This window comes from Nestor notabilis, unplaced genomic scaffold (genome assembly GCF_000696875.1).
Source record: "Nestor notabilis isolate BGI_N333 unplaced genomic scaffold, ASM69687v1 scaffold8360, whole genome shotgun sequence".
Lineage (NCBI taxonomy): Eukaryota > Metazoa > Chordata > Aves > Psittaciformes > Psittacidae > Nestor > Nestor notabilis.
The window spans coordinates 37,210-61,613 of record NW_009912444.1 but is presented as its reverse complement, the minus strand read 5'-3'; the positions used below and the strand labels follow the sequence as shown (position 1 = coordinate 61,613).

The window sequence follows — 24,404 nt, the reverse complement described above, 5'->3', positions numbered from 1 at the left end:
GAAATACAATCTTTCTTTTGTTCAGAGAAGGGCAGAACCTTCTCTTTTTAGAAGCAGAGTGATCTTAGATTACTTCTGAGTCAACATACTTTGTAGATGCTATTTGCAGTAGATACTGGGTAATTTTAGAATTGTATTCATGTGGTTTTCTAGTAAAATCCAATTACAGAGGAAAACCAAACCTATTGGCTTTTGAGCTGTCAGTGCTTTTAGCAAGGAGCAGTGTGATTACTTAAGCTATTGGTTATTTGGATGAAGGTGGTCAAGTGCAGAAACCTTTCTTTTGAGAATTCTTAGTCTTCAGGAACCATTTTAAAGGCACATACATTTTCTGCAGTAAATACGAATCAATTTCTTGTACACATACCTAGCAGTTTAAAATGCAATGCCTGTCTTGTCTTTGCTATAAGATGTTAACCCATATTTTTAAAAATGAAATTTACTGCAGAGCAGGGAGCCCTTGTGCCAATTTAGTCTTGGAGCTGCTGTGCATGCATTAGCCATACATCCTTAAGCAGGGTAATCATAACAGAATGCTTACATTCAGCTAATAACTTGAATGGCACCATTTTAGTAGAATACTCACTCTTTAAATACCCATTTCAGACATTTGAAAATCAGTTGAACTTCTGAGTGCTTTTGATTTTTTGAGCTTAAAGTTTACATAAGTTTGTACTTGTTTCTGTGCTTGTCTCAGTGTTATGTTTAATTTGACTACCAGACATATTTAGAGAAACCAGTCATGTCTGTTTCAGTCTGATTTTTAAGATACGCTCTCATTTCCTCATTTCCGTACTCCGGGTGTTTCCATATGTTGCTTTTACCATAGCCTCTTACTGGAAACACAGTGCTTTATGTATTCTTAACCTACCTTTCTTTTGCCTGGCTATACCAGACTGGTGGCTCATGGGCATGCTGTTACTGGACTTAGTGGAATCAGCTCTTTTTCCATGTGTCATTTTTCAGTGATGACTCAGCAGTTTGCCAAAGTTCCTGAGCATGAACTGGCACTTTGTGTCATTACTACGAAGCAGTATTTCTGTAACTCCCGTTCCCAAGGTCATCTTATTCTCTGCTTGGGGTACCTTCACCCTCTTTCTATATTGATTGCCAATGTAGAATCTCCTTCCAGTTTTGTCACGAGCAGAAGTAATTAATGCAGCTCTGGGCTTGTGCCAAGGCTGTTAATGGAACTATCAAGTAACAATCTCAAGGCAGATTCACAGGGATCTGTACTAGTTATTTCCCCATGTACCATGAACTTACTTTTCAGAGTAACCCACCATTGCCTTTTCTTTAGGCAGATCTGTATATATGTTATAATTTAAATACTACATTAATTTTACTGGATTCTCACTTCCGTGTACCTATGTGGATGTTCACTTCTTTGTTCACCTTTCTGCATTTACAACTATGAAAACATCTTTCTGTTTTTCAATTTCCAATGCAAGATCTTCATGAGCTTCACTGGGGCAATTACCATTTCATTGAGGTACTTCTTATCTGTGAGCTGTAGCTGTCAGTTGGTGTTCTATTAATGCTTCCTCTGCTCAAAAGTTAAAGCACTGTGGTATATCCAGTTAGGTTTGAAGTTTGCCCTATGATTTTTTTTTTTTTTGGTCCTCTGCATGTAAAAACTTCCACTTATTCTCACACCATGTGCTTAAAAGTTGCAGTCTTGCCACACAAGTTCAGTTGATTTCAGGAACTAGTCCATCTAGTGTTTCACAGCTTGTCTTTTTAATTTGAGAAGCTCTTTGCATACTCCTCAGTAGAGAAATCCCTTGGAGTATCAGGATCCAAACACTAGTCACAGCTCTTGTTCTCCAGGATAACTAGGAAGCTGCCTTTTCCCATAATAACATCTTTCTGTGGTAGTTTGTCCTTCTGAAGGCATTAGAAGTCTCTAACCACATCTAAACCTGGTGTCAGGGAGCAGCAAGAGCAGGGCTACTCCCTAAAGGAAGGCAAACCAGGAGTCAGTTCTAGTAACAGAGCTGGCAGAGCCTTCAGCAATGAGGTTAAACCCTCACCTAACTGAGGTGAGCAGGGCAGACCCAGAGGTGGAGGCCAGGTTTAGCCAAGAGCCCAGATCCTCAGGCATGTTCCTGGGGAGAAGGCAGGTCTCAGGAAGTCAATCCAGGGATAAGAGTTAGGATCAGGTCCCTGGGCAGGTGCATAGTTATGAGGCCAGGCTCTCAAGCCAGAACGCTTCTCCATGGGTTGACTTTTGGATAAAGGGACCCTATGGCCAGTGCTGTGGCTGAGCAAGACCAACACCCCTGCAGCAGTATAGGTGAGGCCAGGACTGAAGTCCTGGGACTGAGCTTAACAGAGCTCCAGGATGCCCCAGATGAGGCTCATGGGGGCTCACTAGGACTTACTGATGCACTTTGGGGCTCTGACACCCAGTTTGCTGCAGGAAATACCTATTATAATTCATAAATATTATTAAAATACTGATTATTATTCAAATGCAATCTCATAACAAATAGTAGCTTAACCTATGCTGTTGTTGCCTTTTTTTTAGATCTGTATATGTTTATTCTGCATAATTAAACACCATTAGGCCGTGGGGTTTTATCATTCGATGGCATATTCAGTGTCATTAGTTCAGGCACAACTGCTCTTCCGTTGTGGTTCCCTAGTTCCTGCAACAGCAGCCTTTTCCACTGTCATGCAGTAGCTGAAATTTCTCTCTTTTTGTTGTTTTTTAAACTCTCAGGTGCTGCAGAAAGGAATGGTGTATATGGATGTTTCCTTATGCTTGTGACATCCGCATTCAAATGTCTCTACAAACCATGGTGCCTTAGCAGGGCTTGGGAATTTAGTTTGAGTCTTCTCAATCAGTCAGACTTTCTGATTATTATTTGCTTAAGACATCCTATTTAACAGTTTTAAATGTTTGTGACATCAGATTTAGCAGTCCTGTCATTTGTGTGGTACTGACTTGTAGATTAGCTGTGAAACCTAGAAATGTTTGAGGCTTGTTTTTGTAATTTTGCTCTAAGACTAGTGGTGCTGGATGCAGAACTGTCTCTTCTCCCTTAAACAATGAACTCAACTTTAAAGATTATTTTGCAGTGTTGGTTAAAAACATTCATATTTAATGTGTATGTATATATGTACACATATATATGTGTGTGCATATGTATATTATATGCTTATATACATTAATTTAAAAATGGGGGGAAATACAATTTAATAAAATATGTCCTAAATTGTATTTGTGCGTTGTCATTTTTGTCTGTTACTAAACACACACAAGAAGCATGATACTGGCTGCTACTTAAATCTGTGCTTAATTTCTTCCCTAGCACAGTATGTGTTGGCTAGCAGTGGTAGGAGCTGTGGCAACCATTGTAAAGCTGCATGCTTGCTTCCCAAGAGAAAAAGCATTTTCTTGCTGTCAGTGGTGACCACTTGACCCTTCAAAAGGTAGCAAATTGTTTATAGAAAACAATCTTCTGGGCAGCACACAGTGACATTGATGGATTCTGGAAGTAGCATTCTGCTGATGCTTGCTACCTGATTTGTGGAGTTAACTAGGGGACATCCTACCAAATACACTCGTTTGTAAAATGGCCAATTTCACGAATGGGAAACTGTTTAGATAACCTGAACAGACCTGGTTGTTCTACGTACTTCAAGATCTTCACAGAACCAGAGGTATTTAAGAAAGGGCCGGGCATAAATGCTCTACCAGTCTTTCTTCTAACTTTCCTTTCCAAGGCGTAGCAGATCATCCGTTTTAACATTAACAATATATTTTAAAATAACAGTGTTAACTTAGTTTTGTTTAGCTGCAATCTCCCTCAGGAAAGAACATTCAGAATTTCTTGCAAAGTCTGTGGCAAGGCTGAGATTTCCTATTTTACAAGTAAAAAGTGTCCTTTTTCAGAAGTTTTGAGGAGGGTTAGTCAGGAAACGGGGGAGCAGAACACAGAAGGTGGTTGCATTGTGTGTCTTGGGGGGTTGGTTTTTTCCCAAATGGGAAATCAAAACAATTTAAGTGGTTTTGGTCTGTGCTGAGTTTTAGATCAACGCAGTTTGAGTCCATGAATACGGAGAATGCTTCCCAAGATAAAATATGCAGGAGCTGTTACCCTGTGCCTGTTTCACTAAGAAGTCCTTTCTCATTTGTTCAAAGTAGAAATTCAAATAGCAAGGAACCAAAGTGTGTACTTTTTGGAAATGTCCTACGGCCACTGTTGTTTCACATGTGGAGAATGCCTACTGTACAGCAGGTATTTATTGAGGTAGCTGCAGCATCTGATAGTCAGGCAACACGTGCACATTTCAGTAAATTCATGGCGTTGAAAGAAAACTGCAGTTTTGTGAAGACAGTGCACTGCTCTTCCACATATCATTGTACAGCATCTAAGGCTGCCTGGCTGCTGCTTTGAAGATACTGGGAGTTTCAAAAGTCATGATAAGAAGTGTCTTTTTTGGCAAAACTACAGAGACATTTTTGATCTTGTTTGAAATGCTTAGTGTATACTGATATTTTTATTCTAGATTGTTTCAATTTTCAAATTAATAAAGAGGAAAGTATATAATAACGAAACACTTCAGCAAAGCTGTCAAGTGTGTAAGTTAAAAAAAAAGCAGAATAACCTTTAGCCAAGTATCCAGCTGGCATAGGTAGGACAAGGGGGAGGGGCTTTAATCAGGAAGAGGAGAGATTTAATTTAGACATTAAGCAGAAGTTCTTCCCTGTGAGGGTGCTGAGACGCTGGCACAGGGTGCCCAGAGAAGCTGTGGCTGCCCCATCCCTGGCAGTGTTCAAGGCCAGGTTGGACACAGGGGCTTGGAGCAACCTGCTCTAGTGGAAGGTGTCCCTGCCTGTGGCAAGAGGTTGGAACCAGGTGAGCTTTATGTTCCTTTCCAACCCAAACCAGTCTGTGATTATATGATTTATGAATCCTCATGTGTTGATTCTGTGAAAATGCAAACTGTGAAGATAGCTGAAATACATGTTTTTAAGTAATGCTGCTTGGTTTGCTTTTCTCTGAAGCAGGTTTCAAACACTAAAATTAATTTGATTTAAAAATGAAATGCTTCAGTTGAGAAGCGTAGTAGTATGTATGGTGTGTCCAGGTGGCTGCCTGAGGCAAGTGATTGTTGAAGTGTTGTGGGTAGTGAGAGATCTGCATGAGCAAAACCACAGATCACTCAGTTCTGGCTGAAAGTGTGAGTAGTCCTTTCAGCTGTAACATTCTGTCATTAATACTTCACAACATGAGTAAGACATTCGAGGACAAGAAGTGGCAGTGCAGATGTGTTGTATTAGCTTTTGGTCACAGTTCAGTGAGACCAATGTATATAGCCTGGTCCTTGGCGATACTTGTTCTGTATCACGAAACTATGAAATCTGACTAGATTCAGTGCAGCAGCCAGCCTCATCACTTGTAGTCTGTCACAGGGACTTGGACGTGGGAAATCCAGACTGATGCCAATTAGCACTTCTTGTCAGGATACGTATGTACTCCATACCTGTGTGACTCTAGCAGCAGTAGTATGACTTTTAATTGAGCCTGACACTCTTTTACAGAGTGGAAAATCCAATTTTTTTAGGACAGTAACTTACTGATGCCAGGTTCAAAACTTTTGTCTTAGTGACCTTTGAGAACAATATGTCATTTAAAATTATGTAACTCCCTTCCCTTTTTTTAACCACTCTTGGGTCTTTTTGTTGTTTTCTTTCTAGACTGGAACAAACGGATTGAATACAAGCCTGGTTCTGGCAGCAAACCTTTGTTTCCCAGCATTCATCTAGAAACCTGTGATGGACCAGTGTCCTCAATACACACCACCATTGAATTGCAGACTAACTACATTGGAAAGGGCTGTGACCGTGAGACGTACTCAGAAAAATCACTGCAGAAACTGTGTGGTATGGACATGGCTTTCAGTTGCTATAAAAATAATGTTTTGGCAGATAAATAGGTATGTTATAAATAAGCCAGTAACCTGTAAGTGTGCAGTATGTGGATTTAGCTCAGCTGTTCATTTTGGATTGTAGCAACAAAAATGAAGTGGGGAAATTACAACTGATGCTCCATTCTTTTCCATTTGTTTTAACTCTTTTTCTTGTCTTTTCCCTGCTTTGCTTCAGTCTTTTCTTCTCCTGTTCCTCTTCCCTTCTCTTCCCCCATTTTTCTCTTTCCTCATTCCACCTTTTTGTTACTCTTTTTTTCCCCTTGGCATGTGTAGAGAGATTTCAGGTATAGATTTGTCACCATAGAAAGACCATGGGATTTAATGAAAATTGAATCTCTATCTGTGTTTCAGTCTTCCTGACTCAGCTTTCTGTTCCACTGCTAAGTACTGTTTCAGAGTAAAAACAAACAAGTAGAGGAACATTTGGGGCAGTCATTTAGGCAAAAATACTTAAGAAATGTGAATTTGGGAAAAGAGAAACCCTGGTGGAGAAAGGTTTCCTAATTATTTTCTACCCTTTTCCTGCTTTTTGAAAACTTGGTCTGAAAGATACAAATTAATTTTGAAAGGTAGATTAATTACCGGAGGATGACGATATGATTTTGTGACTTTAGGATCATGTGTACAGCAAAGCAGTGGCCACACGTCAAACCATTCATCTTGTGCCTTTTGAGATCTGCTCTCTCTGCTCTCCTAAAATCCTGTCTTCTTAGAGTCCTCATGTGAAGCCCTGATGGTTTGGAACATTGATTCTCATCTCCTCCAAAATGTCTCTTTACCTTGGTTCTGTCTGAGCTACAGTAGCAAATCTTTTTTTTTTCCCTTTAAATGCATGGATTTTTGTTTGGGGTGCTTTCGTGGGTGCTTTCGTGTACAGTTTGCATTTGCTTTGATAACCACACTACCATGGTGCAGATACGTTAAGACAGAATGTTGTAAATGAACATTTTCAGCCAATGTTACTAAATAGTTAAAAACAGAGAGCCAATTCCCAGCAAAAAAAAGTTTGCAGTTGTTATTGTCAATTACCTGTGGAGACCAGGAAGGTGAGGTAAAGGTGAGTGGGAGCAGTAGCGTTCTAATAGAATCGGAGTATTTTCAACTTTAAAATTGCTTAGTTAAGATTACAGAGGCAATTGTCATTTTAATCCTTTATCTTTTTATCCAACTGTCTGAGATCCTAGAAAAGCAGGAGAAAGTCAGCCACCTTCCAACAGTATTCGTCTTTATCATGTCAAGGCTGGCGATTGATTTCATAAAATATTAGCATTTCAGTAAGTATGTTACAGCCCAAGTCAGGTTGGTTTTGCCTCCTCTAAGGACCTGTATTGGCAATAAAAAGAACATTGCTTTGTGCCTGTTACAGACTTGAACTGCCAATGGCACAATCATTCAGAGCAGATCTATGTGCAACTACGTACGAGATCTTAACCACCAAATGATTACATTGACATGAAACTCTAATAAGGATATCTGACAATATTATCATTTTAAGTGTAGGTACATTAGTTGAGGAAGACTGTGCAAAGCCTAAGGGCTTCAGTTTGCACTGTTGCTTGACTACCTTACCTGCTGACACTTGAGCAATAAAAAAGACTATTTCAAGTCATTCTCTTTTTCTCCTGTAACTAGATTTTTCCCAATACTAGCCCAGTCTTAATTCATTGTCTGCACCGTGTGTAGGCCTAAGCTGGTGAAAAGCAGTATGATCAAAAAATTTCAGCAGGTCTGCCAGTGCCATTGTGGAAGTTGTGTGCTGCCTTTAAGCAGATGGACAGATGTACTATCTAACATTACGGCTGAACTTCCAGTTTTTACTAGCACTTGAGAGAACAGACAGAATGTAAAAAGAATATTTAAATGGAGGGGAATTACCACTGCTGAAGCATATTTCTTTGTCCTTGGTTTTCATTTCTTCACAGAGAGGAACAGGTAGGGTAGAAGCTTGTAATAGGACTTCGATAAAAATGTTGTAAATGACAATGAACTTTACATCAGACTTGCATTTGCACTGCCTTACCCTTGGTATTTAGTATTTATTGCCATCCTTAATGTAGAGGGGACTCTTAGGAAAGCAGGTTAAATTATTTCTGGAAATCAGTTTTCTCCCAGAAATTACCTTATTGTATCTAATGGTTGAATAAATAAATTCTTTGAAAAGGAAGGAAAAACTGGGGAGCTTTTTTTTCCTACCAGTAAAGCTGCAATTGCAGAGAGTGCAGAACTAAGGGATCACAGATGAATATTCATCTATGCCATATAAAATAAGATTGTCTCTCTGTAAATAAGGACCCAGTGTATAAATCCTGTGCTCATTTCTTCATTTATCTGTTAGAGATGTAGATAACTCAGATGCCAAGGACAGTGCATTAAAATTCGTTTTTTATATGCTGATAGTGGACAAGAAACTGAAATGTGGAAACACTGAGTATCAGATTAAGGGCCATGCTTCAGATAAGAGGATAGTTCTGGCTTCTCTACCCAGGGTTGTGTAGCTTTGTAGGATGCTCAGACAAAATTCTTGATCTGATTGAGAAGTACTAATTTGGGCTTGGTTTTATTTGGATGGTTAGCTTACAGCTGAGCCAGCAGCTTGGTCCAGTTCAGCAAGCAGCATCAGTATGTACTTATCCTGACACAGAGTTTGTAGCACAAACATGAAGGGTGGAGAGGAGAGCTTGGGATGCTGTTTGGATTTATTAGGATTGAAACAGTGTGATTTCTTCCAGCTAAATCTCTCAAGCACATAATCCAGTGGTTATTCTCAGGGCAGGATAAATGCATACTAACAGGATGAAGTTCCAAAGTAACCCATAAATCTCAAAACAAGTCTGGGCAGGTAAAGTAGAGCCTGTTGAGCTTGGTACTCAATAGCCAAATGCTTTTACACAAGCCTGACATTAGGTTGAGAACATAAGGTAGTTGAGCATCTTGTTGAGTCAGAGTTTAACAAGCAATATGAGACTTCCATTTTGGAGTTTTCCCACAGGCTTATTCTAGTGGGAAAAAAATATCTTTCCAAATTTTTACAGGCAGAGCAGATAAAGGGAGGATGAAGCTTCTTCATTGAGCCCATAATTTTCCTAATATAACCCATGTGCCCATTTAAAGCATATATCCTTTGCTACACACCATGGTGCAAGCAATTTCTGTTCCTTGTAAGTTTAAAAAATGGCCATTAAAATTAACATAAAATGAAGTAATTTTATTTTTTAGTGGCTTGAGTTAAAAAAAAAAAATAAAATACGAAGTTTATCCTAAATGGAGCTGTCTGGATAAACTGAGTTTGATGTATTCCTGTTCATAACATCTGTGTATTAAGCAACACAGTGTGGTGTATTCTCCAGAATTACGACTTATATAATAATTATACTTTGTGCTCAGATTCTCAACATACAGGTGTTAGGCATGCTATTACTATCCCTTCAAAATAACCTCATTTTACAGTAATAAATTCTGGAGAATTGTCTATAGAAATTAAGTTACTGAATGATCGGGATGTTTCCATATCATTACTATAATACTTCTTAAAAAATCCATAGGATACAATTCCACACATTCTTGGCTTAGAATTCTACACACCTGCAGAGCGTTGGGATCTTGTTTCTCTCCTTGGATGCTGAAGGAGGGTGAGATACCTTACTAGTTCTCCATATTGTCAATTGACAAAGCATCAACAAGAATACAAGGGGGGTTTGGTGCTTTGGGAAGCAACTTTCTGCTAAATGCTGTCTTTCACCAGCTAAGTAAAGGCACTGGGTAGCTCATTAAGTGTTTTTAAAAGTGTCTGACGATGGTAAAGCTGTAAGAAAACACGGAGCTGTAAAGAATTGTGCTGTTCTGTCAGAGCTTGGCACCACAGTGTTTTCCATTTCTGTTTGTTGAGGTTTTTTCCCCCAAATAATTCTAACAAAAAAATACCATGTAGCTGGAGACCACTTTGTTAATGGTTTACTTCTGGGATGCAAGGGGCCTAATCTGGATTTTGAGTACCACTTAAAAGTCTTACGTCTATCATTAGACAAGGACACATGAAGTTACTACCCTCATGTATTTGCCAGAAGCCAGCATTTTAAGTGGTATTACCTGTTTGAAGGTGAATGCTCAGTATGTATTGATATCCATACCACCATTATTGTGAATATCCTTGGCTCTCTACTGGACATCAGGTGACTTGTGCTACATTTATCCCCACTGTACTGTATTTTGCAACACATCTTCCCCACAGACCACGCATCTCCATCCTGTCAGAGAGGGAAGATGTAAAGCTTCCCAGCTGGATATAGAGAATTTAGCTTTAGCCTTAGCAGTTCTTGAAATAACTGAAGAAATGTCATTAATGAATTTTAGAAAAGTAATGAGAAGTTTCAAGAAAGAAAATGTTAAAATATCTTGTATAGTTTTCTGTGCAATACATTTAATCCCAAGAACTCTTACTGGCTTACTGTGGTTGGTATTGTACTATGTATATGTGAGGGATTTAACAGTGAAGCCAGTAGGACCAGTCGAGCAGTAAAAATAATCTGAAGAGTGTGAATCAGAACCGCAGCCAGTACTAAATTAATTTTCACTGCTTTTTGATGAGTCTCTCATCATGTTATTCATTATATATCATTTGCAGGAGCTTCCTCAGGTGCCATTGACCTATTACCATCTCCCAGTGCAACAAGTAACTGGACAGCTGGGCTTCTCGTGGATAATAATGACATGATTTTTAAATTTGATGGAAAGCAAGGAGCCAAAATCCCAGATGGAATAGTCCCGAAGAATTTAACTGATCAATTCACCATCACTCTGTGGATGAAACATGGACCTAGTCCAGGACTAAGAGCTGAGAAGGAGACTATTCTCTGCAACTCTGACAAGACAGGTGAGTCGGTGTATTGAATTAATGTTAGGCAAAGGGCATAACAAAGTTTGTAAAGTGTTACCAAATTAAATTTCATTTAAAACATAAATTTATTTGTAATTTTATAATTTATTCATATTTTCATAAATTTCATTTAATTTGGTCTGAAAAAAGTTACTGTAATCAGGTGGTGCCACTGTAAGCATTGCTAACTTGATAGCTTATTGAGGGGACTGATGTCTACCTAAGTTTCAAGCGCTGGTTCTCAGGTAATCACTGTGAACACATTTGTAGATTTGATAGGATAAAATAATGAGGCTTATTTTTTTTATTATTCAGATGGGGAAAACCAGTTCTAATTCTGCATTAAAACTTGTTAGATTAAATAATGATTTGGATTTTATTTGTTAGTTTGGACACAATGCTGCCCTAAACAAAACTAATACAGTGTAATCAAGGAAGATGCTTACCATATGTGGCTTCCCTGAGAATGATCCATGATATTGAGAAAAGTCAAGTCTTTGAGGGTTTTTTGTTTGGTAGGGGTTTCTCTTTCAGGAAGGTATTGCTTTCAGACACATTCACCTAAATGAAAGTGTTGGTGGTAATTCAGATCACCAGCTGACCGCAGTCTTACGTTTCAGAGATGAACCGGCATCACTATGCCCTGTACGTGCACAACTGCCGATTGGTGTTTCTGTTGCGCAAAGACTTTGATCAGGCTGACACCTTTCGTCCCGCAGAGTTCCACTGGAAACTGGATCAGGTACCTGTGGTTTTTCTCTTACCTGTAACCCATCCTTCTCTTCACCCCCTTCAGAAATCAGAGAGCACAACACAAATCCCAGTATAACTGCTTGGGGAAATTGGAAGTCTGGTGCAGTTACGTGGCAACTTGTAACTGTTGTGACTCTAATTGGGATCCACATAAAAAGAGATAAATGAGAACTTGCTTGAGTCATTTTATACAGCAGGTTTTTTTAATGGAGTAATTTCAGAAAGTAAGTAGAAGTTTATATCCTTTGGCAATAGACAGAAACACGACATTGCATATAGTTCCCTAAAAGTTCTTCGTTTATCATTAAAAAATCTACTTTATCAGCACAATGGAAGAGATGGAAACCTTTTCAATAAAGAGGATGCTGACACACACAAAGGCATTTGTAATATATTGTAAATCTAATATGCAGACTTTTACTTTCATGTGCTGTGCTGTATGTAATTTCTTCCTATTATAAAGAGTATATCTCAAGGAAATTATTATTAAAAAGATAAGAGTTGCCTTTCATACATTTATTAATTCTAAGCTGGATAAGGATCATTTGGATGAAAGAAGACAGACTTCAGCAAAGTAGTATTTTCTCAAAGTAAGTTTCTTCATGTCTTTGAGTCCACCCTATAATACTGAAAATGCAGCTATAGGAATGGTTACTTTGCTAATTCACCTCCAAAATGGATATAAAAAGATAATCTTTGTCATGATTATCAGATGAATGTGGTAAGAAATTGTGTTATGATCATAGCACTTGCTTTTAATTTCCACTAACCACTCTGCAGTCAGTTTCTGCTGTACTTGATATGAAGTTTGTGGTGTCTAGAAAAGGGTTAATTTACATTAAATCCTATTGAAGATAATATCACCTCAGTTAATGCTGTTCTGAGTGCTGAAGATGGGTTTGTATTTCTTACCTCTATAATAAGCATATAAATCAGTGATAATACAAATTTTATGTAAACTGTTTTGACTTGGAAAGTGGAATGCAATCAACTTCTATATCCTTGCAGTGAGAAAGGACCAACGTCCTCCCCATAAATGAAATTTACGTGTAACTTAGCCCTGAAAAAATACTGGGAAACATACAGTCCAAGATAATTTTCCATTGACAGGGGATATATTTGATTGTGTGAAAGAAATTTTTCATGTCTGCTGCCATCTACAATTACTTTATATTTTCTCTAATTTCTTCATGTTATTTTCAGTCTTGCAAATAAATAAGACAGGAAAAAATATTTTTTCTTTCTTATAAAAAAAAAAAAGCCGGTGCTCCTGAACTATTGTTTTTTCGTATCGAGCAGATTTGTGATTAGCCTTGCACTGGGATTTGATTTGCATCCATGTTATTGGTCAGCAACATACACTCTTTATATTTCTGCTTTGACAGTGTTATTCCCTTGCAGAAGTGCTGCTCATCTCAGAAAGCTACTTCTGCGTGGTCTGTTGATTTGGGAAATGTGTATGTATTGTGTATGAAAGTGCATTGTTCCAAAACAACATGCTAAGAGTGTGTGTATCTAACTAGTTAAGTACAAGTGCTGGTTTTTTCTCTGACAAGGGGTAAAGAGTATCTTGTACAAGTCTACAGATTCTGTCTGAAATTATAAAATCTAGGAGAGTTTCACCAGCGGCTGCTTCCCGCATCTTCAGCTGACATTTAAGTAGAATCCCAAATACCTGTTGACAGGAACTCATTATTCATGGTGTAAATCCTAGAGAAAGACAAAGATTTCAGCTAGGGATGGCTGAAAAAGTCCTTGGAGATATTTTAAGACTGAATTGATTTTACTCTGATTTATGCTTCTGGAGAGAAGTTATTTTGTCAAAGCCATCTCAGCAAAAGCATATACTGAAGGCTGTCCAAAGTAGTGCTTGACACAATTAACAGTTTTCATTTCTGTTGTTTGGGTCTAAACCATATATTTCATTGTCTGCAATTAATTATTTGCGTAACCTAAAATATGCTCCCAAATCATAGCACTTCAGAAAAGTTGAATTGCAGGTGGGCACTGAAAGGAGAACTTTCCTAAGTACTGCTGAAAACTCCTACATGATGGAAACTAGAGATAGGAAAGATGTTTTAGGTCATATCATTAATTTCCCTTCATTCAGACATTGTCAGTTGATTTTCAAAGTACATTTTCTACTGCTCTTTCTAGATGAAAAAGAATGTAAGATTAAAGTATAAGAAGTTTTATTGTGTGACCAGACTTCCATGATGATTAATTTAATGGTCATGCTGATACTGTTACAAGTTTTGTCATGAAGGGACCTGGTAAAGATGACTTCCTTACTTCTCCAATGCTCTGTCTGGCCTATATGATAGGGTAAGTTAAAAGAAAGTGGAAACAAAACATATGTGAAGAATGGGCTGGTAAGAAACCTGCAAAACTACAAACTCCTCTGGATCTCGGTATGAAAAGAAGCTGTACCTAGATTTTTCAACACCAGATGACGTGCTGTAGATGCATGATTGGTTTTAAGAAAATGATCAGGCTCCTCTTGCACACAGGAAATAACTGCATGTGGCATGGGTCTGGTAGGGGCCTGAGCTTTCTGAGCTCCATACGGTGCAAAAGCACCCTTGGACACTTGGGAGCTGGTGAACTTCTTAACATACGTCTGTGATCACGTTTCCCTTCAGCCGCTGGTCCTATGTCCAGCCTTCCTAAATTCCTTGATGCAAGTATACCAGGACTGCAACTGAGGTCATTTTATTACGAGATGATGTATATGAGAAATGAGTGGGAAAATGTTCAATAATTTTAGCAAGGGCAGAACTTCACCCTAGAGATGTAAAATAGGCATTGTGCAGGAAGAACCTCTTTGGATCCTCATTTCTGCTGTAAGTTCTTGTGTGTTCCCCATTTCTGGTTAATACAGTGAGAACTGCCTCGTCAATTTCAGTCCATTTTAACTGTTGTTTTCTATAGCCCACACAGAACCAAATCAGAGTAATAGTATGAATATGAATCAATGCATTCCAGCCTTTGGTGACAGTGGAAAACATAACATTTAATAGGACAATACACCGTGTATTTCACACTCGGTTCATCATGGGTATCACATTTCTCATACTAATACTGAGGATAGTCAAGCCAAGAGGTATTTTTCTTTCCCCTAAATCAACAGAACAGGAACACTTTTTTGAGTGGGAGAACGGATCTTAGCCAGGGATGAGCATTTTTTCTTTAACATACTTGTTTTTATTCACAGAGGGAAATTTTCTGTTTCATACCCGTGTTATCATCTGAAAATAGTCTTCCAGTCCACAGGCAAAATTGGTACGGATCCCATTAAAAAACAGGGAATGTATCGCATCATTCTAAGTCAGCAAAAAATAGATAACCATGCAGAAAGTTATTGTTTCTTTCCTAAGATGAGATAAATTGCTTTGAATAAACCAAAACAAGCCTGCAGTGTTTTTCATTGTGGAAAAGCCCCAAACAATTACTTTCATAATAGGAACTAGAGAAAGAGGTTTAGGTAAATCTTGAGTATGAGGCATCCAATCTCTGAGTGTGCACATGGATGTAGAAGGATCAAGACAAGGCCCTCCATTTGCATTTAACCACTTCAGTGACCACGCACAATAGGTGTGCCTGCAGAAAGCAGTCTTGTGCAGTCAATCCCTTCATTCCCATTCACTTTTTAAAATAAGCTACTGTGCATGATAGATCAGGAACTGACTTTTGGAGAAATGTATGTTATATGGTAAGAGGGCACAATGAAAGGGATTAGGTATCTGGAGCTTTTCTTAGTTAAATTAGCCTTTTCCATTAAATACCAGTGTATGAATGAAAGCTGTTCATATGTGTGGGATTTTTAGACATTGGTTGGTTGTGTGAATCTAGTTTCGACAAGACAGATACTCGCATTATGAAAGCCTTAGGTGGCCTCCTTCTTGAGAGGCTCGGAGGGGAAGAAGATTAGTGAGTATTTATGGAAAGTATGTAGTATTCTCAGGGTTAAGGGTACATGGAGGACACGGGGTGGTGCAAGCTTCCATCATCTCTGTGCACTGAATTTCACCTCTAGATAAAGACCTCAGGCTTGTCAGTGCCATACTTTGCAACAGGATGTGCTATTGAAAGTTAACGTTTTCTTTTCTGATGATGGAGTTCAGTTCATTTTTACTTGAAGCTCAAAAGAGTTTCTTATACTCTTATTTTACACATTGGTACGCAGACCTCTAGTGCTTTATGCACACATCTTTAGTAACATTACAGAAAGCAGTAAGTTAGGTGTATTCCTACAGAGCCAGGAAGAGATAAATGATAAATGAATCATGCTAATCCTGCAACAGATGAAATAATTCCAGGATTTAAAAAGTCTTTGCAGCATTCACAGCACCTCACATGTCTTGCATTATAGCCCTGTCTATTTTGACACAGTTTATTTACCGGTTTCCGTCCTTAAGTGCTATTATGACAGATTTTTATTCAACATCTTGGTTCAAAACAACTTTGCTAGCACAAGGATAAGTCAGCAGCGTTGATAAATTCTTTGAGATTCCATTGAAAGAAGCTTTAATACATATTTTTAATGCAACTGCAGTATTACTGCTAATTACAAAATCTTGACAAACAAATCACAGTGGCTTTATGATACAGAAAATTCCTTTGGGACAGCTCTGAAGCATTCCCTATAAATTGACCTGGTTTTGTGCATTCCTGATTCCTGCAGTCCAGCACAATGTGAAACACAGCGACTGCTCTGTGCTGCTGTAGAACTGTGACCATGAAATAAGGAGAAGTATTATGCTCTTAAAGCATACTGTGGGAAGTCCCCTAAATCAATTTAATTTCATATGTACATATAAATATATATATATATCTTGATACAAAGTTATTAATATACCTAAACAAGCTGGATTAAAGTGTCTGTTAACTTGCTTTGTTTCTACTGTACTCTGGGAACTCTAGAAACATAAAGCCTGGAACAGAAATTCCCTATCAAACTATGCAGTTTTGCGTAGTGTATTGTCACATTTGTTTTCTTATTTATTGGCCAATTTTAATATTTGTATTTTACACTGTCCCTGATTTACCACTTATGCCACCAGAGTCTGCACAAAACATGCACCAACTGTTCTGAAAATGTTGCTGAAGAGCAAGATCTCTTGTCTGGGTAAGGTTGCAGGTTAGGAGATTGTGTTATCGATAAATACAAATTCATTTCTCTATGCGCATGAGCTGTTAATTGCAGCCTTGGAGCCATGGTTTCTGGATGCCCACAGTTCAGAAAGTATGATGTTGGTTTTCCATTGATTTACTTTCCACATCTGGATAGTCTCTTGTCAACAGCAAAGCCTAGAAATGTATAAGCACATGATGAACAATTAGGTAAAGATGCAAAACTGAGCAGCTTCATTGTTACACAGTTACAAAATAAATACAGGGTGCTGCCTAGCTGTAGTTACTGAACTTGCTTGCTTGATTGATGCAATTTAGCAAGAAGAAAGGTGGTTTATAATAGAATTATTTTGTCATCACCAAACTATGGATCTAATTTACTAAGACACACTGAAGTTACAGCATGACAGCACAAAGACATGCTGCAGCTACAGTACATAATTAGGGCTTTCAGATGCTTTATTTGTCAGTATGATTAAGGAATTTCATTATCTAAAGCTGTAATTAAGCCATCCATGTTTTTGAAACCTGTTGTGAAAATAAGTATTACATGTTACAAGTTTCAAGGCTACAAAAGCAGCTCACAAATCAGTTTGCAAACTCTCACGCTTCACTGCAGCGTTTTAACAGTGCAACAGTGAATATACTTTATAGAGAAAGGTTCGTACTTGAAAGCCAAATACCTCATTTTCTAATGCAGTTATTTTCTTGCATCCAACAAGACAAGGGAAAAAAAATCCTCATTCCAGGATTTTTTTGTTGTGCTCTGAGAGTGCTGGGTGTGACACATACAAGTTTCTTTAAGGTCATTGCAGGCTGCATGCGGGTGGTTATACTGCCAGGTTGGTGACTTTGCCTTTCTCTGAGGTTAATGAAGTTTCTTCTTATGGAACAGAGGTTGGGTAGACAGTAGGAAATAGCATGGTCTTACAGGGAAAACTTACCTAGCCAATATCCAAAGCAGAATTCATGGCAAGAGGGAGTCATCTGCTCAAGTCAAGAACAGGGGCTGGTTTGAAAAGATGTATATTAGTAACTGGAAATTCTGGCAACTGAAATAAAATCGTAGATCACATTTTGGTCAGATCCCAGTGAACTCAGTCTGCCACACTTAGCAAACTGAATGGAAGTCTTCCTATTGTATTGTTGTCCATAAACCCAGTTTGTTACTAGACTATTATACTGAAGCTTACAGAAATCAAATTCTTTGCTCCTGAAATACGCACTAAGCTTGAACTACTCATCTTCCTGGGTTTAGCCATTAAATTTTATTTTCTTATATTTATCACCCAGATTGTAGTGGATGCACTTGGTGCAACCTTGACAGAGAGATATGGACTTTATATGTCTTCATAAAATTCCTTCAAGCCCTGTCATGTGTGACTCTCTAATTAGTGCCTAGTATTTTCAGTTGTATTAGTATGGGTGCTAATGGTTTAATGAAACTTGTGTCAGTAATGTGTCATGTGAAAGTGACCACATAAACAGCTCCACACCTAAGACTGTAGGAGAAATTTAGCTTTAGTGTAGATTTGTCTGTTCTCACTATACCACCTCCCTAGGTCATCAAAAGCAATGTTCTTACATATAGAACTCCTGGGATGTATTAGTGATGACTCCAGTGGGAAAATTAAATGTATGAGTTACATGATTTTAAAGAAAGATCAATTGTACTTTTCACAGAGCTTTACTTTTTCAAGCTACTGACTGTCTTAACCACTTCTGTATTCACCAGACTTTCAGGAAAATTGATATCTATTGGTCATATTGAACTATTATGATATTAGTGGGCTCATTTACTGCAGAGAGTAAAAAATTCCTGATGGCTGTATTAAGCATCTGCAAAGCTTAAAAGCCAGTGCCTCCACTGGTATAAAATGGCCCTGTTCTCAATGCAACTGTTGCTGCAGCGGCTGAGAACCTAAACCTTTGCTTTCTTACCAAATAAATCTATGCTCTGTAAGAGTAAAGGGAACGTCAGCAGCTTTTCAGGAAGGTGAGGATAACTGTGCAGTTTTTTAATTCAGTGCCTCTAATGAGAAGTTAATTCTTCAAGTTGTGCTTGGATCCGTGAACTTTGCCAGAGCACGACACAGCCAGGATTGCTTCAAAATTTAACATTAACCACCATTTCAGCTCTGATTATGTGACAAATAATTGTGAATCCATTTATAGTTTAGTGCTGGAAATCCTTATGAATAATTTCATGGCTTGAAAGCATTTGTTACGTTAGAGTCACATACTCTTCGTAAGCTGGAAATGAACCCTCAGAAGCTTCCTAGGCAGGCAAAAGCAAGATCCTCACTTGAATTTTCCATGAGCAGAAAGTGTTTTCCAATGAAACGGTAAGTTTCTAAGCACAACTTTAGTATTAAAAATTGCAACTTTATTGAATCGCAATTTCAGGGAAATTACTGAAATGCTTTATTATTATTATTATTGATAGCTGTAATATTTTTATTAGACTTTTTGTTTGTTTTTAGTATTTGCATAAATACTAGTAATAAAAATCCTATATCAGCAAATAAATTTACAGAAAGAAACACGGTTTCTGTTGCACAAAGTTCTACTTTCGTATTGCAGTTTACCTTCCAAGTTTCAAAGTATCCTCACAGCAGCCAGGTGAGTTCCTATTCCTAATTTACTCACAGCTGCTCAAAAAGAGATTATAAGCTGCAGGCTGGTAGTGCACAGATCATCCAGGCTCTGCACTTGTGTTCTTCCAAGTGGACAATTAATGGTATTCAAGGCACTGAAGAATTTCACTGCGTTTTTTTAAGCAGTCAGTCAGGGTTCAGGCTCTTGCCAAGTTATTTTCCAATCCTTCAATGATTGTTTTATTACAAATTCAGCCTTTTCCCTTTCAATTTGTTTACTCCAATTAACTCGTGGACTCAGCCTTGTTCAGAGCAATTTACTGTTGTTGTTGAAATTGGATACACAGCCTGCATGGCGCTTTTCTGTTCTTTGCTTAAGTGGCCTCAAGCTTGCTGTCTATCACTGAGGCATCTCTGCTGACATCAATGGATTTGGATACACTCCCAAGTAAGAGCTTGCTGTAGTGCTCCATAGCCAGCACAGAGACCCCGATTTCAGATTCAGTCTTAATTTTCTGTGTTCCAAATATTTAACTGAATACAGCTGATTTAATGAAGATTATTGCAGTAACTTTTTGCCTAGTGCTCAGCTAAAGTAAGTGGATTAAGAATTATGATCACAGTTAAGTGTATTACAGTTCAAACATAAAATGATTTTATTTATCTAACTAACTTCAGTGTGCGTGCAATAGAATACCATACTACATTGTATACAGAAGTAACAGGAAATGCCCAGTTTCCTTCAGAAAGGAAGGAAATTCAGACTTTTCTGAATGTCATACTTGAATTCCTCGCAGTACTGTTCTTCCCTTCCTTGGCTGTTACGTTCTAGTTCAGGTGGACTAATTGTGGTTTGATTTCAGAACACACAGCCCTGAGCTGGCATACAATTTACCTATGGCCTTATCTTTAAGTATTTCAGCAGTTTCAGTGGTCTTCATTAAATTATCCACATGCTTATATATAAAAATATGTATTTTTACATATAGAAGCCATTCTAATTTGAAATTTCAATGGCAATTTTCATAAATGTTAAGCAGTTTGTTTTGGTTTGGAGTTTAGGCATCAAGAATCAGTCAAGAAATAAATGCACCTACATTACTCACCAGCTAATTAAAACACAACCCTGCCTTTCTCACCTGCCTTTCAGTTTTATGTTACACGTAGCAGTGGCGTAGACTTATGGAAACACATTTACCTTGGTAGAGTCTTACAAGTGAAGATTTTCTGCAAAGCCTTTAATTGCTTCCCTCGGAAGTTTTCAGGAACAGAATAAAGTCTGTTTTGATTGTTCATCACAAAGCTCTTCATAAAAGTTTAGGAAAACAAGTAATCCTCCAATTTCATAGAATCACAGAATGGTTTGGGTTGGAAAGGACCTTTATGGTGACTAATGTAGTTCCAACCCTCCTGCCGGAGGCACACCACCTTCCACTAGACCTGGTTGCTCAGATTTCTTTTTCCTCCTGCCCTGGCCAGTTGGGTGACTAGCCATCTTCTCAGCATTTGAAAGCCTTCTGCAGTCCTTCAAGTCAATGAATAGGTTATTGATATACATGGACTAAGGTATCTTAGGCTCACCACCACAAAAACCTTTATCTTTTAAAACTGTGTAGACTCCAGGCTCAGTCCTGTTTTAATACCTACATGAAGCAGCATTTGCTTGAAAATTTGAAAGAAAATACCAACGATTCAATGTGCACACTAAATATATCAGTTTCTGCTAGAAATGTCGGAGTTCCAAGTTTTGGAGTTGCTACTTTTAAGCTTTCATATGAAAAAAGTGTGTGTGTGTGATTGCTATTGAGACAACGGTGAAAAACACCTGCCTTCAATACCATGCCTTCAGAAATCCTGTCTGTCAGGTTCCAGTTTCATGATACCTCTGCTAACATTTTTGCTGTCCTTATAGTTTAAGGGCATCTTACAATAATTATTTATTATAAATAGAAATAGTCTAGTGGGACAGATACGTGCTGCATAGTCAGTTGCAGAGTGTGTCTGAGCTGAAGACACAAGGTATTTTTAACAGTTATATTTTGAAATAGAGTAGTTGCATAGAAAATTTAATGTTTTTAATAATTACCAAATTTCAGTACAGCTGGTTACGTTGTCAGCTCAGAAGACTAAATGAAAACTTTACTACACTGAATTATCCAAGCAATCTCTTGATGTATGTATTTGTATGCATTGGGAATTAAGATTGTCTGGAGTAACAGTATTAAGCCTTTTTTTGTACTAATGGTGTCTTAAACTCATACCCATAATTTGAAAATCAGAATACAAACAAGTCTTTCGTAGTAGGCAGAAGAAATGCAAGTATTGCTTTTCTGTAATTGTATTTCAGTGCTCTATGTTGAGACTACATCAGTACAGTCAGAAAGGCGTCCTCTTAACCTCATCAGCAATGGGAATGCTACATAGAAATTAACTCCTGTGCACCAAGACATAGGTGGGTGTATGCTTGTTGTGCAGTCGAGGGGGGCACACAGCCCCACACTGTTTGATGCACTCTTAGATGGACTCTGATAGTTGGCTGCCTCAGAGAATTGCCTTTTCCCTGATAGTAAATTAACTATGCTTTTAACTGTGATGTTGGTATGACAGATACAGTGTAAATGTGATTTCTCACACTAAGTGCATCCTGTCTTCACACACTTCAGACATGTTTAGTTATCATCAGGATAACATTTAATACACAAGCCCTTTCAGAAGCTTCAGAATCTTTTCTTGTAGAGCTGAAATGTGAAAGGATAAAAAGCATTAAGTGAAAAAATAATACTTAAAGCTTATGGTTCAGAAGATGCTTTGTCAGATGTAAAAGTAAATATTAGACAAAAAGGAAATCTCAAAAGGAGATACAGATCTCCTCCACACACCTCCAGGTACAGACAGACGAGAGATACAGGGTTACGTATCAGAATATGTATTTCACATATATACTTGTGATATTTTATTTTTCCCCTAACAGGCAAAACTGATTATTTATTTTTTTTAAAGCAACGTTCCATTTTACAGTAGTGGTTTCATCTGCCACCCATTAATATCTGTGTGCTACTTACCTGAGAAAAAAGGGAGAGGGAGGCATTTTATGTGAACTTAACTTCCATAAAGCTTTCTGTACAAAATTATCAAAAACCTCAGCCATCTGACATAACTTCTGTTCACAGCATGGTTAAGGCTCAGAAAGAACATGAGGCCACATATTTCCTGTGCAGTGCTCTATGGGAGCTCAGGCTCAGTGGTGCTACAGAGGATATTAGTAACAAACCAAGCAGCGCAGTCACTAGCCTTGGGCAAATGAAGTGAATTCTGAGAGTACTGTAATGATACATGGGTATCATTCATTAATATGTCAAATATGCTTCAGTTCCTGACTGTGATCTGCCTGTGTGTCATAAACCCAATTCTGATCTCAGCTTCATTGTTTAGAAGGAAATGGTCGTACAACTGAAGATGTGTCTCATGCATACAAAGTTCCCAGTTTTAACAGCTGCGATGTATAGGGAATGATGAAAGGTCTGTATTAAATATTGAAAATGGAACTTGTGTATTTCCATTTATCTTTCAGAATTATCTACATTTATAATGATTTATGGTCTTGACAGTGATGGATAGGCTAAATCAGAAATGTTTGGGGCATTTTGGTCTGTAAGATGTATGTTCACAGGAAAATCATTGGCCAGAGTTACTTTTACTATTGATTTGGCTTACCTATGTATGGCCACAGTTAATTTTTAATACATAATTTGAAGCATGTTTATTGGTGCATGGTCACTTCATAGCTTTTTTTTTTCCCCTTATCCCCATGCATGCTTAATCTGTTCTATAAATTATTTTTTGCATTCAGCACACTAAATTTGAGTAGGGCACAAATGACTTCCAATCTTTGAACAAAATGTAGCTGCAAACACTAAAATGATGATGTCGATCATGAATTGATGAGTGCTTTACAAAAGAAGTAATACAAATTCAATCTAATCCTCTCCATGAGGAGTGTAATACCTCTGAGAAAGCATAGAGCTGGCTCTCGAGTCTGACTGGGAGTATTGGAAGGGAGAAAAGTAGCAGTGAAGCAACAGGATATGTTGAATATGAGGATCTCTGAATTGTACAACAGAAAAGTAGAGATAGAGATGTAGTTCTGGCTATGAAAACATAAAAATGAAGGAACTACCGGAAGATGCAGGGGAATGAGGTGAAGAGACAAGGGAGGAAAAGATAGCTGTAGATAGGAGAAAATGAGTACAGAAAGTCGAGAGGAGAGGGGTTGATACAGAAATCTGTGCTTTGTTTCCAAGTAATTGTTTTGGAACAGCAAATTGTCCTGCTGAGGTACCTGAGGAAAATGGAATCGCTGAGTATCTGCTTTCCTTCTCTTCATTGTGCAGTTGCTGTCAGCAGAATCACAGCAAAATGAGAAGGAACAAACCTGCAGCTAAAATAAGCCCTTACTTGTTTCTGGTATTGACGAACTCGAAGTATCGAATGGGTAGTTTGATCTTGAAGGCATGTTTTATTTTAAAAATTCTTCTGTGAGGGTTTTCATCCCAAATTTTCATCCCCAAATTTCATCCCAAGTGAGTATCTGCTCTTGTAAGAGTTCCTATCAATTGGTTTGGGTCTTTTCTGATATACTTTAGGGGAGCATATTGGACCTCCTGTCCCCAATATTCAGATTTTGGTTTCCTCCTTTCTTTAAAAAAGTGCTACACAATTTTGGAAACACCTGAACCATTTCTGCCCCTTCTGACAAACATAACAAGGTGTGGTTTTCAGTGTTGGGTTTGGTTTTTCCTGAAGAGCCTGTTATCCTGTTTCTACCAATAGCAATTTTATTTTAGGAAGATGTATGTAATCCAGGAGCCATTTTCCAGTCAGCGAAACAGTGCTTCACAGGGGAAATTTCAGCCAGCTCAACTATGAACACAGGTTTGAACTCTTAGGTGATTATTTTAATGATATCCACAAAACTTTAAGGGTTTGTGCACCATTGATATTGCAAATTTCTTTCCAGAGTCTATTTGTTTCATGTCCCTAATGTCAACCCAGGACTATTCTGGGATGCAATTCCTCAATGCTGACTTGTTTCCTCCCATAAAAGC

The 24,404-nt window shown here is 38.1% G+C and overlaps 1 protein-coding gene across 1 annotated transcript in view; it reads left to right on the top strand.

Annotated features, from left to right (window-relative positions):
• The window catches only part of CLSTN2 (calsyntenin 2), a gene marked incomplete at its 3' end in the record, with an annotated part of 178,571 nt that overhangs the window by 118,204 nt on the left and 35,963 nt on the right, over positions 1 to 24,404 (top strand). The window contains exons 6-8 of the mRNA XM_010019454.1: positions 5,711 to 5,896; positions 10,565 to 10,813; positions 11,437 to 11,558. Of these exons, the coding sequence (XP_010017756.1) occupies positions 5,711 to 5,896; positions 10,565 to 10,813; positions 11,437 to 11,558 (557 nt within the window). The remainder of the gene's footprint in view (positions 1 to 5,710; positions 5,897 to 10,564; positions 10,814 to 11,436; positions 11,559 to 24,404) is intronic.